The 14,018-nt window shown below is 34.6% G+C and overlaps 1 protein-coding gene across 3 annotated transcripts in view; it reads left to right on the forward strand.

Annotated features, from left to right (window-relative positions):
• The window catches only part of LOC136826875 (SET and MYND domain-containing protein 4-like), a 53,367-nt gene extending 39,631 nt beyond the window's left edge, over window positions 1-13,736 (forward strand). For all 3 annotated transcript variants that reach the window (XM_067084400.1, XM_067084401.1, XM_067084402.1), the window contains 4 exons: window positions 3,810-4,587; window positions 4,778-4,899; window positions 10,029-10,520; window positions 12,615-13,736. In XM_067084400.1, the coding sequence (XP_066940501.1) occupies window positions 3,813-4,587; window positions 4,778-4,899; window positions 10,029-10,520; window positions 12,615-13,274 (2,049 nt within the window). In that variant the 5' untranslated portion in view covers window positions 3,810-3,812 and the 3' untranslated portion in view covers window positions 13,275-13,736. The remainder of the gene's footprint in view (window positions 1-3,809; window positions 4,588-4,777; window positions 4,900-10,028; window positions 10,521-12,614) is intronic.
• Window positions 13,737-14,018: the final 282 nt, after the last annotated feature.

The following is a 14,018-nucleotide window of genomic DNA, read 5'->3' on the forward strand; positions in this document are numbered from 1 at the left end:
TTCATACTTGCAATCTCTATCTCTCCCCTTCTACCTTTATCTCTTTTTCTTTCTCATTTATAAATTCCCTTTATGAATAAGGTTAAACATCAAGTCATACTAGAAAAAACCCGAGAATGGTTGCCACTGCAAGTCAATCATTCTCTCTCTCTCTCTCTCTCTCTCTCTCTCTCTCTCTCTCTCTCTCTCTCTCTTTCACCATTTTAATCAAATAAGTGCCAGGATATATGTATATGTCACGTTTATTTAAAGTAAAGAATTCAAGACAATTTTTAACCACAGGAAAGAGAAGTATTTTCAATGAGAGTATACATTCTTTACACGACAAAACAGTTCAAAGAGGATGTTGGAAAATTTTTACTGAGTTCTTCAAAGTTATTCCAGACAGCACCAGGTTGGTCATCTAGTATATATATATATATATATATATATATAGTATATATATATATATAAATATATATATATATATATATATATATATATATATATATATATATATATATATTTATATATATATATATATATATATATATATATATATATATATATATATATATATATATATATATATATATATATATATATATATATATATATACCCACATTACACGTACACACATATATATATTATATATATGTGTGTGTGGGTGTGTGTACGTGTGTGTGTGTGTATGCATGTGTAGTACCGGCAATGTGTTAAAAATCTTGGAATATAATTACAAACTAAAAATTTAATGAAAGAACAAGGAACATCAGACATTTACTTGATATCCCAAGTCTTCTCATGAACACCGATCGCTATTTTGGCGATAGATGAGGTAACGAAAAATTAAGGCATCAAAAAAATATGGTTGCGTAACATAAAATAATCTAACCTTTTATAAAGAGGCTTTACATTAAAATAATATAAAAAATGTTCAACCTAATATCATTTGTAATGTCTCTTTTTCGTTATATGTGTAATCTAACTGAATACACGCATTATATAAAATTCCTAGATATTATCTAAAATCCCCTGTAATATTCTGTTTCACAATTTGCCAAAAACTGCTAGGTATTGTGCCGAATTCAAACACATCTTTATTTAACATATGACCTTAACATGCTTGCCTCAAAACCGACTGATTCGTGTGTGGCTGTACGAATGCCCCATCGATGGCTTGTGCATTAGGGTAACATACGAATTATCCGTTCTCAAGATTACATAAGGAACTTTCAGCTAAATGTTCCCCAAAGCAGCCTTGAACATCGAATGGCGAATCTTCTAGCGCTTTGAATTGCTGTGAAAATGCTCACTGCTAATTAGCTGGAGCTCTCAGCTTGAGATATTGCCAAGACGAGTAAGTACGAACTTTTTAAAGAATGCTTTGAACAATAAACACGGGAATGGTGGCACTGATTCTACTGGGTATAAATTTTCCGAGCTCCTGATGTTTCTTTTTGTCCTTTTTCCTGATAAGCAGGTTGTTTGAGACACTACTTTCATGATACGGTCAAAAATTTTTCTTTTTTATTTAATTTCAGTTTTTCTTTTGTAATATGATATTTCAGTCGTCAGTACACTGATCTATTCCTTGCTCTATCAATATATATATATATATATATATATATATATATATATATATATATATATATATATATATATATATATATATATATGTACATATATATATAGATAGATATATAGATAATAAGATAGATAGATAGATAGATAGATAGATAGATAGATAGATAGATAGATAGATAGATAGATAGATAGATAATGAGACACAGAAACAGACATGCAAGTAGAGTTGTGGGTTTCCTAAAATAATTGTTTTATTTTATCTAGTTGTGGTTTTGCTTTTCCTCAGAAGGAAAATTGACGAAGGAAGTTTGATTTTGCTTTTACATTTTAACATCTAACCGTGTACGGACGATAGTTACTCCAAATAAGATAGAGAGAGAGAGAGAGAGAGAGAGAGAGAGAGAGAGAGAGAGAGAGAGAGAGAGAGAGAGAAAGGACCGTTTATTAAACAGAGAAGGCATTCTTCTGAACATCTACTCGTTTCTCGTCAAGCCGACTTTGATGAAGTTTCTCTTTTGCCCCAACACAAGAGTGCCGCTTTTAGCCGGTCGGCGAATTTACAGTAGTTTTCTCAACGCAGACAGAAATAAACGAGTTCAAACTTTCCTCTCTCCTTAATTCAGTTGCGAAGCGTTAATAACCGCGACAGCGCGTTCTCTACTTACTCTTAGTTATTGCCCTTTTTGCTGTAATTTTCTTTTCATGTCATTTTTAATAGTAATTAACCGTATCATAAACTGCTTAGGTAAATTCCGTTAACATGACCAGTAGATATGGTTATTAACTAGCATAAAAATAAGCGTGTGTGATTTTTCATGTCTTTTAGAGAAGTATATTTTCGATAGACGCGTAGTTTCTCTTCTGTGCAAACACAAGAGCGCATCTTTTAGTCTTGTATTTGTAATTTTACTTAAGGGTTTTCGTCTATGGACCTCTTTTCCTTCTAAAGGAGGCAGTCTCTGGCTTTCAGCGCGTATTTCGGGATGCGATTGCTAGCCTTATTCCTTCTTCAATCCTGGTCAGAGTGATCAAAGTTAGCTAAGCATGTGGCGCTCCATAATCCATCTATTGGAACATGAAATATTTGGGTTTAAAATTCCGTTTTTAAATCGCTCTGACTTGCCCAACTATCGAACGTTGTCCTTCTTGTTCGGGTGGTAATTACCACCTGAGCAAGGACAAAAATCTACTGGTCACTTTTCACTAGATACATATGTAAATACAATGAACACAAAGTACTCTGAATTCTCGAATTCTTCACTTTTTCTGGATTACCTTCTTGTGGACAAGTCACCAACGTGGCCCGGTTTTGATACTCTGGATATGGATTCGAATCCTGATACGGTCTTCAGAATTTCTTCTTCTCTTCCGTTTGGATCTGAGACTTTGTAGTGACAAGCGTGTCCAAAAGATGTGAAGAATTCTAAGAAGTTATATATTATATATATATATATATATATATATATATATATATATATATATATATATATATATATATATATATATATACATATACTGTATATACACACACACTACTGTCTTTTGTTTTCAATAGTTCCCTGCTCTCTCACCTCTATGTTAGTTGCGCTTTTGCTAGTCCTTATATATATTTTTTTATTGTACTTATAACTGTTTTTTTTTCTTTTTATATGCAGCCCTGAAGATGTAATTCTATAAAAACTACGAAACGTTGGTGATAAAAATCAATGATAAAAATCAATGATAGTATTAAATGGTGTGTGGTCATCATATACACACACACACACACACACACACACACACATATATATATATATATATATATATATATATATATATATATATATATATATATATATATATATATACATATATATATATATATATATATATATGATTTTAACTAATGATATTTAAGTGATGAAGCTATATATATATAAACTATACCTTTTAATCGCTTATATATATATATTGTATTTTAACTAATGATATTTAAGTGATGAAGTTTAAGAAACTTACCTTTTAATCACGTGTATGTTTATTATTAATTTGCTAACGCAGATTGGGAAATGTCCATCGGTACAATGTATATGGTTTTATGAGTTGGTTCACTCGTAGTCACGTTGATGAATATTGTAGTGGACATATATCTTTTCAAGTATGTTCATCTTATAATGGTTAGCTTTGCATTGGAACATAGAATCTGAATGTAATACATATCTAAATAAGTGATCCATTTATAGTATGTCTCCTAATATTCCAGAAAATGGAGGACCCTTATATTGATCAACTGATACACGGTTTTGAGAGGCGACTAGGGGAAGAAAAGCTGAAATGGGTTTTAGATCAGTTTCATGGAGAAAAGAGCACTGAGGAGATGTTTGAATTCCTGTGGGATTTAGAGGATGCTCATGATACCTTGTCACCTACGCTTGTATCTTCTGGGAAGTCCAATTCAAAATCCGAAAAATTCCGATTGGAAGGAGAACATTATTTTCATCAGAAAAATTTTGATAAGGCCTTAGAACTATTGAATTTGAGCTTAATGGCAGCAGAACACCCTGCACTTTCAGATCATCTGCCTTATGATAAGATTAACAACAATGATAGTAGCATCTCTTTCAAAGAGTGCACAGTGCTTGCTAAAGTATATGCCTGTAGGTCTGCTGTACTGTTTGGTCTAGAACAGTACGAAGAAAGCCTCAGAGATATGGAGCAAGCTTTACTGTATGGTTTTCCAGAACCTGAACTCAAACAGAGACAAGACAGATGCTTAACAATGCTGATGAGAGAACCTGTTATTTCTAATGCTACAGATGCTGTGGATTTTGATGATGTCTATAGTATGATTGATAAACTAAGGAAGGTTCCTGAGGAAAGTTGGACTTCCAAAGAGATTCTGCAGTCTTCAAAGAAAAAACGTCAGCTTCCAAAACTTATTAAACATCATCCAAATGTACCAGCTTTAAGTAGTGCACTAAGATTAAAATACACGCCTAAGAAAGGTCGACATATTATTGCCGAAGGAGATATAATGCCAGGTAAGCTCTTTGGTCAGATTTTTACATTTTGAAATATGAGTAAATGCCTTCGTTGAAGATACTTCAAATCTAGTTTCGTTTTTCTCAACAAACTTTATATATCAAGAGAGCAAAAAACAACAAACAAACAAAAAATGGCCTGTCTATGAAAAATATTTCTAACAACAAAGTATTCTCTCCTTATTTGCAGGAGAAGTGGTAGCATTAGAAAGGAGTTACTGCAATGGCATCTATTATGAAGACTTCAGTAACCACTGTAACATGTGTCTGATGGAATGCCTAGCTCCACTTCCTTGCCCAAATTGCTCCACGGTAAGTATTAGTAACACACTGATTTACATTTGTTCTTCATTTTCAGATTATCACGTTGGTCCTCTGCTAATAATCAAATGGAAATGATGGATAGTGTATTTGCCCTTTGGTGGCAGAATAAGAATTAATCTTTTCATACTCACCTGATAATTATGCATTCACTTCATTCTTCACGTTCATGTTAATTTCACTTCGTTCAATTCATTACCTGAGGAAAAGCTTGTACGTGTGGTCTCCATTATTTCTCCACACTTTTCTCATTATTTTGTTACATTTACTTGTTTTTTTGTTTTGTTTTGCTAAGTAAGTTTTTTTTATACAAAATTAACACTTCAGTTACTAGTTGCTGTATGTGTATTTTTTAATTTTTTTCTCTGATGTCACCAGGCTCAAAAGAAAATTTTTTGTTACAGTTGTCAACCTATACTTTTATATTTATCATCTGATTCCACAAACATTGTTTCTGTCTTCAGCTACTTACTGTTGCGGTTGTTTGTCTGAGAATATCAGTATTCACCATAGTGTGTTTTAGATCCACCCACATTCATTTTGGGGGAAGTGAGACCTTCATTTTCCTAATTATCATCATCTTGTTCATATATTCTTGAGTTTTTTTCAACTATAAAATATTCGAATTTGCTCATAATTTTTTTTCCTTCCTTAGGTCAATGTTTCTTTCCTTTTAATTATAGCTATGGCAACTTTAGAATAGCAACTTTTCTTCTTGATTTTCTATAGTAGGAAGGTTACTTTAGCAGGCTGTCTCAAAGCACCTAAAGTCAGTGAGGGCTTAGCCTTAGTTACTGAGTAAAATGTTGCCTTTTTATTTCTAGGTGTCTGTCATCTTTACTTTTTGCTCTTTTGCTTATTCTCCTCGCCATCGAGCTAGAAGGAACGATTCATCAGTCTTCACTATCGTCTCCATATTTTTCTTATCAAGTAGGAATACTGAACTTCTATACTGTAAACAAAGACATTTTTTTTTTTGCAATCAATATCTTCTTAATCTCAATTCTACTGTAGCCTTTGTTAAAAATGTGTTCCACAACTTCTCTCAAACTCAATATTCATCCTCTCCTCTTCGTAGTGGCTTACTTTCCTAGTGAGTGCACACTTCCATTCCAGATTTTCAAGCAACTCTCCTTCACAGCTCACAGGACCTGTGCGATTTTTGCTTCTTTCAGCACCAGATTGTTTTTATCCATTGATTCAAAAGGACTTTGCACTGATTCTTCATCGACCGCTTTGGCATCAATTTTGCCTGATTTCTAAATTAATTTCTCTTTCAACTCAGAAACAGGTTTCAGTCCACGCCAGCGAAAAACAACTACTCTGATTTTTCCAACTGCCATCCTATTGCTTTTACCTCTATTATCTCTAATGCAGTCAAACTTTCATTCGGTTTTTACTTCCAGAAACACTCAGAATTGAAGTTCCTAATTTGAATCATTAACATAGCTCCACAAGGCAAGGTTTTCTGATGAAAAATCTACCTTTCTCACTGAATTATGCTCATGTTCTCTACAGGACTTTGGGAACCCTTTTTTTTTCTTAACCTTAATATTTCTAAGGTATTTAACGCAGTTTGAGTGAATGCTCTGTTAGCCAACATTCCAAATTTTTGGTCTACTCGCATTCTATATAAACTTGTCTCTTACCTTTTTCCCTAACTACTTTATATCCTGTATTGCTGACATTGTAAGATTTCCTGCCTCCTACATTTCTAGTATACATTTACTAAAGGGATTCAGAGCCGATGAAACACAGTTTTTCGGCAACAAGTTTTTATCAAAGCATCGGATAAAGGTGAAAGTTGGCAAGTACATAAGTTCGATAGTTTTGATATTTATACAGTAAAATGAAGTCGCCGATGCCGGAACCGAGAAAATCACAGACAAGGGTCCTAAAACAATTTGTAACGTAAACATATGACGTCATGAGGCTCCGCCCATCCACCAGGTAGGCGGTGACGCGTATGGATATGCTTACACAGTCTAGAATTCGACAAATTCGATAATGGCCAGCAGGATGGAATTGTCCCCGTGGTTGCAAGACTGCATCTGTGCTACGGCTTGCCACTTTGTAGACAAGCGAGAAGACCTGTGGCAAGATTTACTATAGCGTGAATAGGTAATTATTTCTATAGTGGGCAATGGTTACTTGGCCACCCCAGAAGTGTGTGTAGGAGCTGTTAAACAATAATCACGGGCAATATCCATGAGCGCGTGGAACCAGTCATCACTGACATCGCTAGCGACGATGAGGCCGGCGATGATGACCTCTTCTTCGAGAGTGACGATGAAGACATTTTGTAAATAAATTATGTACAGTGTTAGACTTTTATTTGTACATCTAAAACATATTTATTAAAACACAATGATTATAACAATATGTTCCTCATTCAAGCTGATATCAATATATTTTCCTTTCTATGCATATCAACATAAATCGTGTTACATATGATTGATATTAAGTAGGTAAAAAATAGCTTGCCCTTAAAATCTTGTCTCCTTTCATTTGACTCATTGCCTTTTATTTAGGGTGCTGTATGATATAAATAAAAAAAAAAAAACTGAAATGGGTTGCATTAACTGAAATAAAACAATGGCGTTGACCTTTACACCTCTAACAGTTGAGGAAAATGAGGTATCATTGCTTTTCATTTGAATTCTACTTTAGTGACCGCTCCTGACTTGCTGCTAATAGAAGGCTATAGCGGCTATAGTGTCGAAACCTGAGGGAAAAGCAAAACGGATAGTCTTTTTGTAATCCCGCCCTGAATAGATGTAGATCCAACAAACTGGCCATAGATTAGTTTACTATGTGGGAGAATTACATACATTGAGTTATTTGTACAGTAGAAACAATACGAATATCAAGAAAATGGAGGAAATCCAAACTAACAACTTAGTCCCAACAACTGCTGTGGAAGTTGCGATGAAACCTCCACAAAATAATAATAATAATAATAATAATAATAATAATAATAATAATAAAATTAATAATAATAATAATAATAATAATAAAATTACTGAGAATGATGATGCTATCAAGGGGACGTTGACAAATCCTGCTCGCCATCATTAATATCGCTGAAGCCTAAGATGGGTACTAACAAGGCCAAGAGAAACAAGGTCTACCCAAATGGATGGAGTCGCCTCCCACCTAGGGTAACTACGTAGGCGATGACGTATCTTAGAAGTACCAGCTCATTATGACAATTCACCCGCTGACGCAGTAAGGAGGTAGACAAAGCTCCGCCTACATGGGGGATTTTCGTGGAAGTGAACAGACCTTCTCTTTCTCTTGGCCTTGGGTGCTAATATCAATTAGTGAATATGTCATTGGCAAGTGGGCAGAGCCACCATGAAGAGACGCTCTCCCCATGTGTAAACGTCTCTTCACTGTGGGTGGAGCCTCGTGACGTCATAGGTTAACGTCACTATTGTGTTCAAAAACCTTACCTGCGATTTTGATGGCTCTGGCATAGGAAACACACTTTTACTCTGGTAAGTATCAGAACTATTGAACTTAGGTACTAAATAATTCTTGTAAAAATTAGGTAGAGTTATAAAATATATACTTGCCAACTTTCACCTTTATCCGAAGCTTTGATAAAACGGTTGCCGAAAAACCGTGTTGCATCGGCTCTGAACCCCTTAGTAGTTTTCCTCGTGCCTTTTTCCTCTTTATTAGTGAATTTCCCTGGCTTTCCTCTTTCTTTTCTGATGGCTAGATGCAATTTCAAAATGAACTCTTCTTCTATTAACTGCATTTTGTTGGCATATTGAATGGAGATCCAAAATTTATGTAAAGCTTAAAGTCTCCAAGACACAGCCAGACTTTATTTTTCTGCCTTGCATTCCTGAATTTTTCCCACTTTAATGTAAACGAAATCCAACTACCCACCTTTAGCATTTTGGGTACTGAGGTTATTTCGTTCTCACCTTTGCTCAATTTCCTCCCAACAACTACGGCGTTTTGTTTAAAGGACATAAAACCTTTTCATCCCAATCTCTACCACTTTATTTAGACTTTCAGTGTATCTATCTGGGATAATGCCATTATATTTAGAATTATACATCGTTCTAACTAATCTGATTGAATGAAAGGTCATTCATATGGTCACAGATATCTCTTTTACTGCTTTTGCCTAGTGCATGATAGTTTTCTTATAGAAACTATTTCATTTATTCTCTCTGAATACAAGTTGTGACACCCATCAGATCACTATTTCATAGAAGACTTGCCTGAATAAATATTCCTCAAAATGTACGTTTTATCTTTACTTATTTTTGTCATCTACTAAACTCTGGAATGCTCTTTTTTGATATTCCTTCCATGGCTCTTGCAACATTTCCTCCTTCAAAAACAGGATTATCATTTCCTTCGATGCAGATACCCGCTCTTTATCCTTCTCCCCTCTTGCTTCATCGAGCATTGAGGATAAAGGAATTTGGGTGTCGGTAACATTAGTCTCTGTAATATAAAATTGAATATTAAGCAGAGAAGAGACTCAAATATAAACGTTGCCATTATTTCGTTCGTTTTTATTCTCTCTCTTTTGGTTATCCTGCAACTTTTGAGGGGTAGACGAAGATTGCAATCTTTATGCTAATATATCCAGGGAGAGTTGAATGCAAAATAAAATAATAATTAAGAATGCACTTACAGATGTTTCATGGAAATGATTACCATTCCTGTGCTGAAGCCAGCAAACCATGAGCGATTTTCGCAAAGCGCAATTGACACATATGAAGAATGATAGGATTACTGCTTTCTCTTTTAGAAAGGGCTGACTCTAATTGGAAATAAGTTCACAAGCTTATAGTGGAAAATTGTATGGTTAATTTTCTTGCTGCGAATGATTGCTCAGCTGCTCTATGAATCTTAATCTTAAGAAATGGTAGAGTAAACAGGATAGATTTTTTCAATGTTTTTTTTTTATTTCTACTTCTATACAGCAACTTAGGTATTTATTTTAGTATAAATTTGCTGAGACCAGAATAATGAGTGTTTTTGGCACTGGTTTAAGTCTGCAGGATGTAACTGCTAAGCAGTCCTTGGTTTTAATGTCTATGCTATACAATTATTAGAGGCGCATTATTCATATACAATCTCTTTTACAGGTAATATTTTGTAGTGAAGACTGCAGGGCTAAGGGTTTGTCTGAAGTTCACTGGCAAGAGTGCAGCATTCTCCCAACACTTGCTACTTTAGAAAAGAAGGAAAATATTGTTACCTATTTAGCATTCAGGCTGATTTTACAAACACCTTTCACCACATTGCGAGACAGTATATCTGTCTTGGAGAATGAGGCAAAGGAATATGACCCCATCAGACTTGGGTTTAACAGTGAAGGTGTTTATAGCTCTACAGAATATAGACCACTCTATCACCTAGTTCACAATAAAAGCAAAAGATCAAGCAGGGAACTGTATGAGACGTGCATAACAGCTTTCGTTCTTACAAAACTGTTGATTATGAGTAAACGGTACTTTAGAGACAGCAACGAGCAGCCCATTGATGGAAGTCGAAAAGATTTCATCTTGGCTGGTCGTCTCCTGTTCCATCACATTATGAATATTTACTGCAATGCGTTCCAGCTGAGTGATATGAAGGTAGATATGACATAAATTTGCAATTTTTTTTTATCATAGGTGTTCTATTACTACTACCACTACTGCTGCTACTAATCTTAGTAATATTAAGAATGCAAAGGTTTATGGTAAAATTAAGAATAAAAATTAAAATGTAATGTAAAGTATTATTATTATTATTATTATTATTATTAGAAATTCACAATCTCTTGAAAAGCAGTTTATGTCGTAAAAATCCACAGTTATATAATAAATTGTATTATTATGTAAAACACAAAAGCAATGACTTCCGAACACCTGAACGGTGTTCTTATCAGTGTTTGCGTAAACACTGATAAGGAACACAGTTCAGGTGTTCGAAAGTCTTTGCTTTTGTCCCTTACATAGTAATACAGCTTACTAATAACTAATACAGCTTACTGATAACTGCATCATTTATTACTGATTCTACTAATCTTCATCAAATATCGAATGGAGACTTTTTTTTTGTCTTGTTGTTGTTGTTGTTTTTCTTCTTCTTCTTACTAGTATTATATATAATTATTGTTTTGAGTTTAATCATGCTAGGAAGATGGGGTCTTAAGCTGGCATTACTGTTTGACCTTAGTTTGAATATCATGACCTATTTTCTAAAATTGGAGACCTTATTCTATATATAGCTGAGGACAGTTTAAAGTTAAATAACTTATTGAGCTATATGACACTTGGCAAATGATTTAAAAATTAGAAAAAGAAATAACAGGGAATAGGTGAAAGAATGGATAGATTAACAGAGTGCCATACAGACTGAAGGACGGGCAAATGATGGGGTAAAAGGACAGACAACGCAGCTAGGTGCCTAGAACATTACCTTGTAACCATAAAAAAATATATTTTTTTGACAGGCTCAGGTATAAAAGGGATGATTTGGAGATATATCTAACAGCTTGAGGATATTTAGTAATTTACTGTTTATGAATCTTATCTTCTAAATATACTCTTTTCGCTTATGTAAAGATTTAAGGTTGTAACTTGTTATACAAAGCTTCCCAAAACTTTTATTCACTGAGAGAATTCAGTTTGAAATTCGACATTTGACATCTGACCAGATGTCAGAATCCACTGAATGCTATTTGTTATTTTTAAAAGAATTTTTTTCAGGGTAATGAACGTAATACTGAGGACTGTTGACATTCTTTTTTTTTATTATTTATACGGTTATTTGGATTTATATGGTCGACAAGAAAACTACCAATTGAAATATTGCTAAGAAATGGCACATAAACTATTTTTATTCGAACCTTAAAATCACAAAAGCTCTCACGGAGAAACGAAATAATCTAATCCAAGTCCTCATTTTGGGAAACCAGTGCTTTTGTGCATAGCATACTATTCGAAGTTTCATGTATATGAAACATTCAAGTCCATTACGAAACCGAAAGAGCATATTCTAATTAAACAGTACTTTTGCTTAGTTACCAGATAGACACTTATGTTTATTAATGTTATTATTGAATCAACTGGTCACTTTCACGCGAGATATCTTCTATTTTAGGCCACAAAGACACCTGAACCCTCTTTTATTCAGACAACGTAAAACTACGCGTTTTTTCCAAGCCTTAAAAATTTTCTATTGGAAGCTCTGGAGGATGGCCTCTCAGTCCATGGGTTTCTCATTCCTCCGGTCCGACAGTGGCCTCTTTCCAAGGTTTAAGGCAGTTGTTCTGAAGAACTGGTCTCTCTTTTTTTATTATTTTTTTTTTTAGCTTACCTGAGGAATCGAGGGATTCAAATTTACTGCCAGAGCCAGGAGAACCTCATGGGATTGAAAAATTATATATACTGTAATTTTACACCTTTGAATTCTAATAGGGTTAACGTCTTTATTCCCTTACACTTTCTTCTTTGGATGCGATCACTTTTGTAAGATTTGAACCTGAATGAGAAATATGGTATTCATACTCAAATATGTTAGGTAAGGATACGGTTGCCGTAACCTACTTAGAAAGGCAATATTCCATAAAAATTTCCCCTATGGAGAAATAAGCTTTTGAAATGGATTAGGAATTCGGCATATTTAAACATTGTTACTATTGATAATTATACTGACGACGTTAATGGCCTTTTATATTTCAGTTGACTTCCCCTCCTATCAAAACTGTTCTGAATGTATATGGCGAGGGGATCTTTCCCGGACTGAGTCTCTTTAATCATTCATGCAACCCAAATGTCCGGCACTACAATTACAGGGATCATCTTGTTTTGAGAGCTGTGCGGTTCATTCCGGCTGGAGAAGAGGTGTGCACAACCTATTGTGGAGCCTTCTATCTAGAAAATTTTGAAACCAGAAGACAATATTTAGCTGAAAGTTATATCGACTGTACATGTGAAGCATGTTTAGGCAGGTGGCCCATGAATGCAGACCTTCCCTTTGTGCTGAAGATCAAGTGCACATCCTGTTCGACGCCTCTCTCTAATTCGGGTCACTTCACCGTTTGCCCTTCGTGTCATCTTAAGTATGGTGAAACGCATCACGACGAAAATACGCAAATTTTGGTCGATAAGTGGTGGGCCATTAGTGAACATCTTCAAAACAGCGAAAGTAAGGTACAGCACATACTAATGAGGAAGAAGTTAGGCCAACCTGTTTTGCGAAAGGATATCGACATTGTTAGCCAGTACCTGGAATGTGGTGGGAAACACCTGAAGTTTCCTAACTTAGGTTTTTGTTACGGGATGGATACAATGTTCCTAATGTTTTGCCTCGAGTTTTGTTCAGGTGGTGACGATAAATAATCCGTTCAAAGAGGTCCCAACGCAAATCATTCATTTCCAAGTTCAAAAATCCTTCAGCTAAAAATCCCGAGTTTACAATACAGGGACTGAGGTTTGATCTTTTTATAATTTATAGCAAAAAGACACGATTACGTTCTTTAACTACAAATGTGAAAGACAGGGTTAAAGGTAAGATTTGTCATAATTTTGATCCTACTACATAAGATTTCATTGCATTTATTTCATGGGGCTATTGAAAGTATTTTGCCCATCTTTTATTTTAAGGATTTAATTTTTTTATTTTGCAAAATAGATCCTTCAAAATTTCCTTTTGATGTTTCTGACTGGTGAACTAATCATTGCTTAACAAAGAGTTCAGATAACGAACTGAATTGATTATATTAAAAAGGCCCTTGTTGTGTAAAATTTGCGGAATACTATGTGTTGCAAAACACCAATAAAATTGTAGAAGAATTGGTTGAAGTGGCTGTTTTCTTCTTCCACGCAGACTTACATTATTAGGTTGTCGAAATATTCATCATTTTCCAAGAAGTTGTTGCAGTTGATGTGGAATTTATGACATGATGGAATTACAACTATATTGATTAAAGGCAAATCAATTGATAATAAATTTATTCTGCAGTCTTTTAGCCTTATTCCTCCCCCACTGCCCTCCGCAGGTGGGAAGTACCTCTAGTGCGCTTTATGAGGTGCACTGTAAGCAATGCTTAACGTTTTTTGCCAAGTCACTTCGGCCCCTAGCTG

This window comes from Macrobrachium rosenbergii, chromosome 41, assembly GCF_040412425.1.
Source record: "Macrobrachium rosenbergii isolate ZJJX-2024 chromosome 41, ASM4041242v1, whole genome shotgun sequence".
NCBI classification, from domain to species: domain Eukaryota; kingdom Metazoa; phylum Arthropoda; class Malacostraca; order Decapoda; family Palaemonidae; genus Macrobrachium; species Macrobrachium rosenbergii.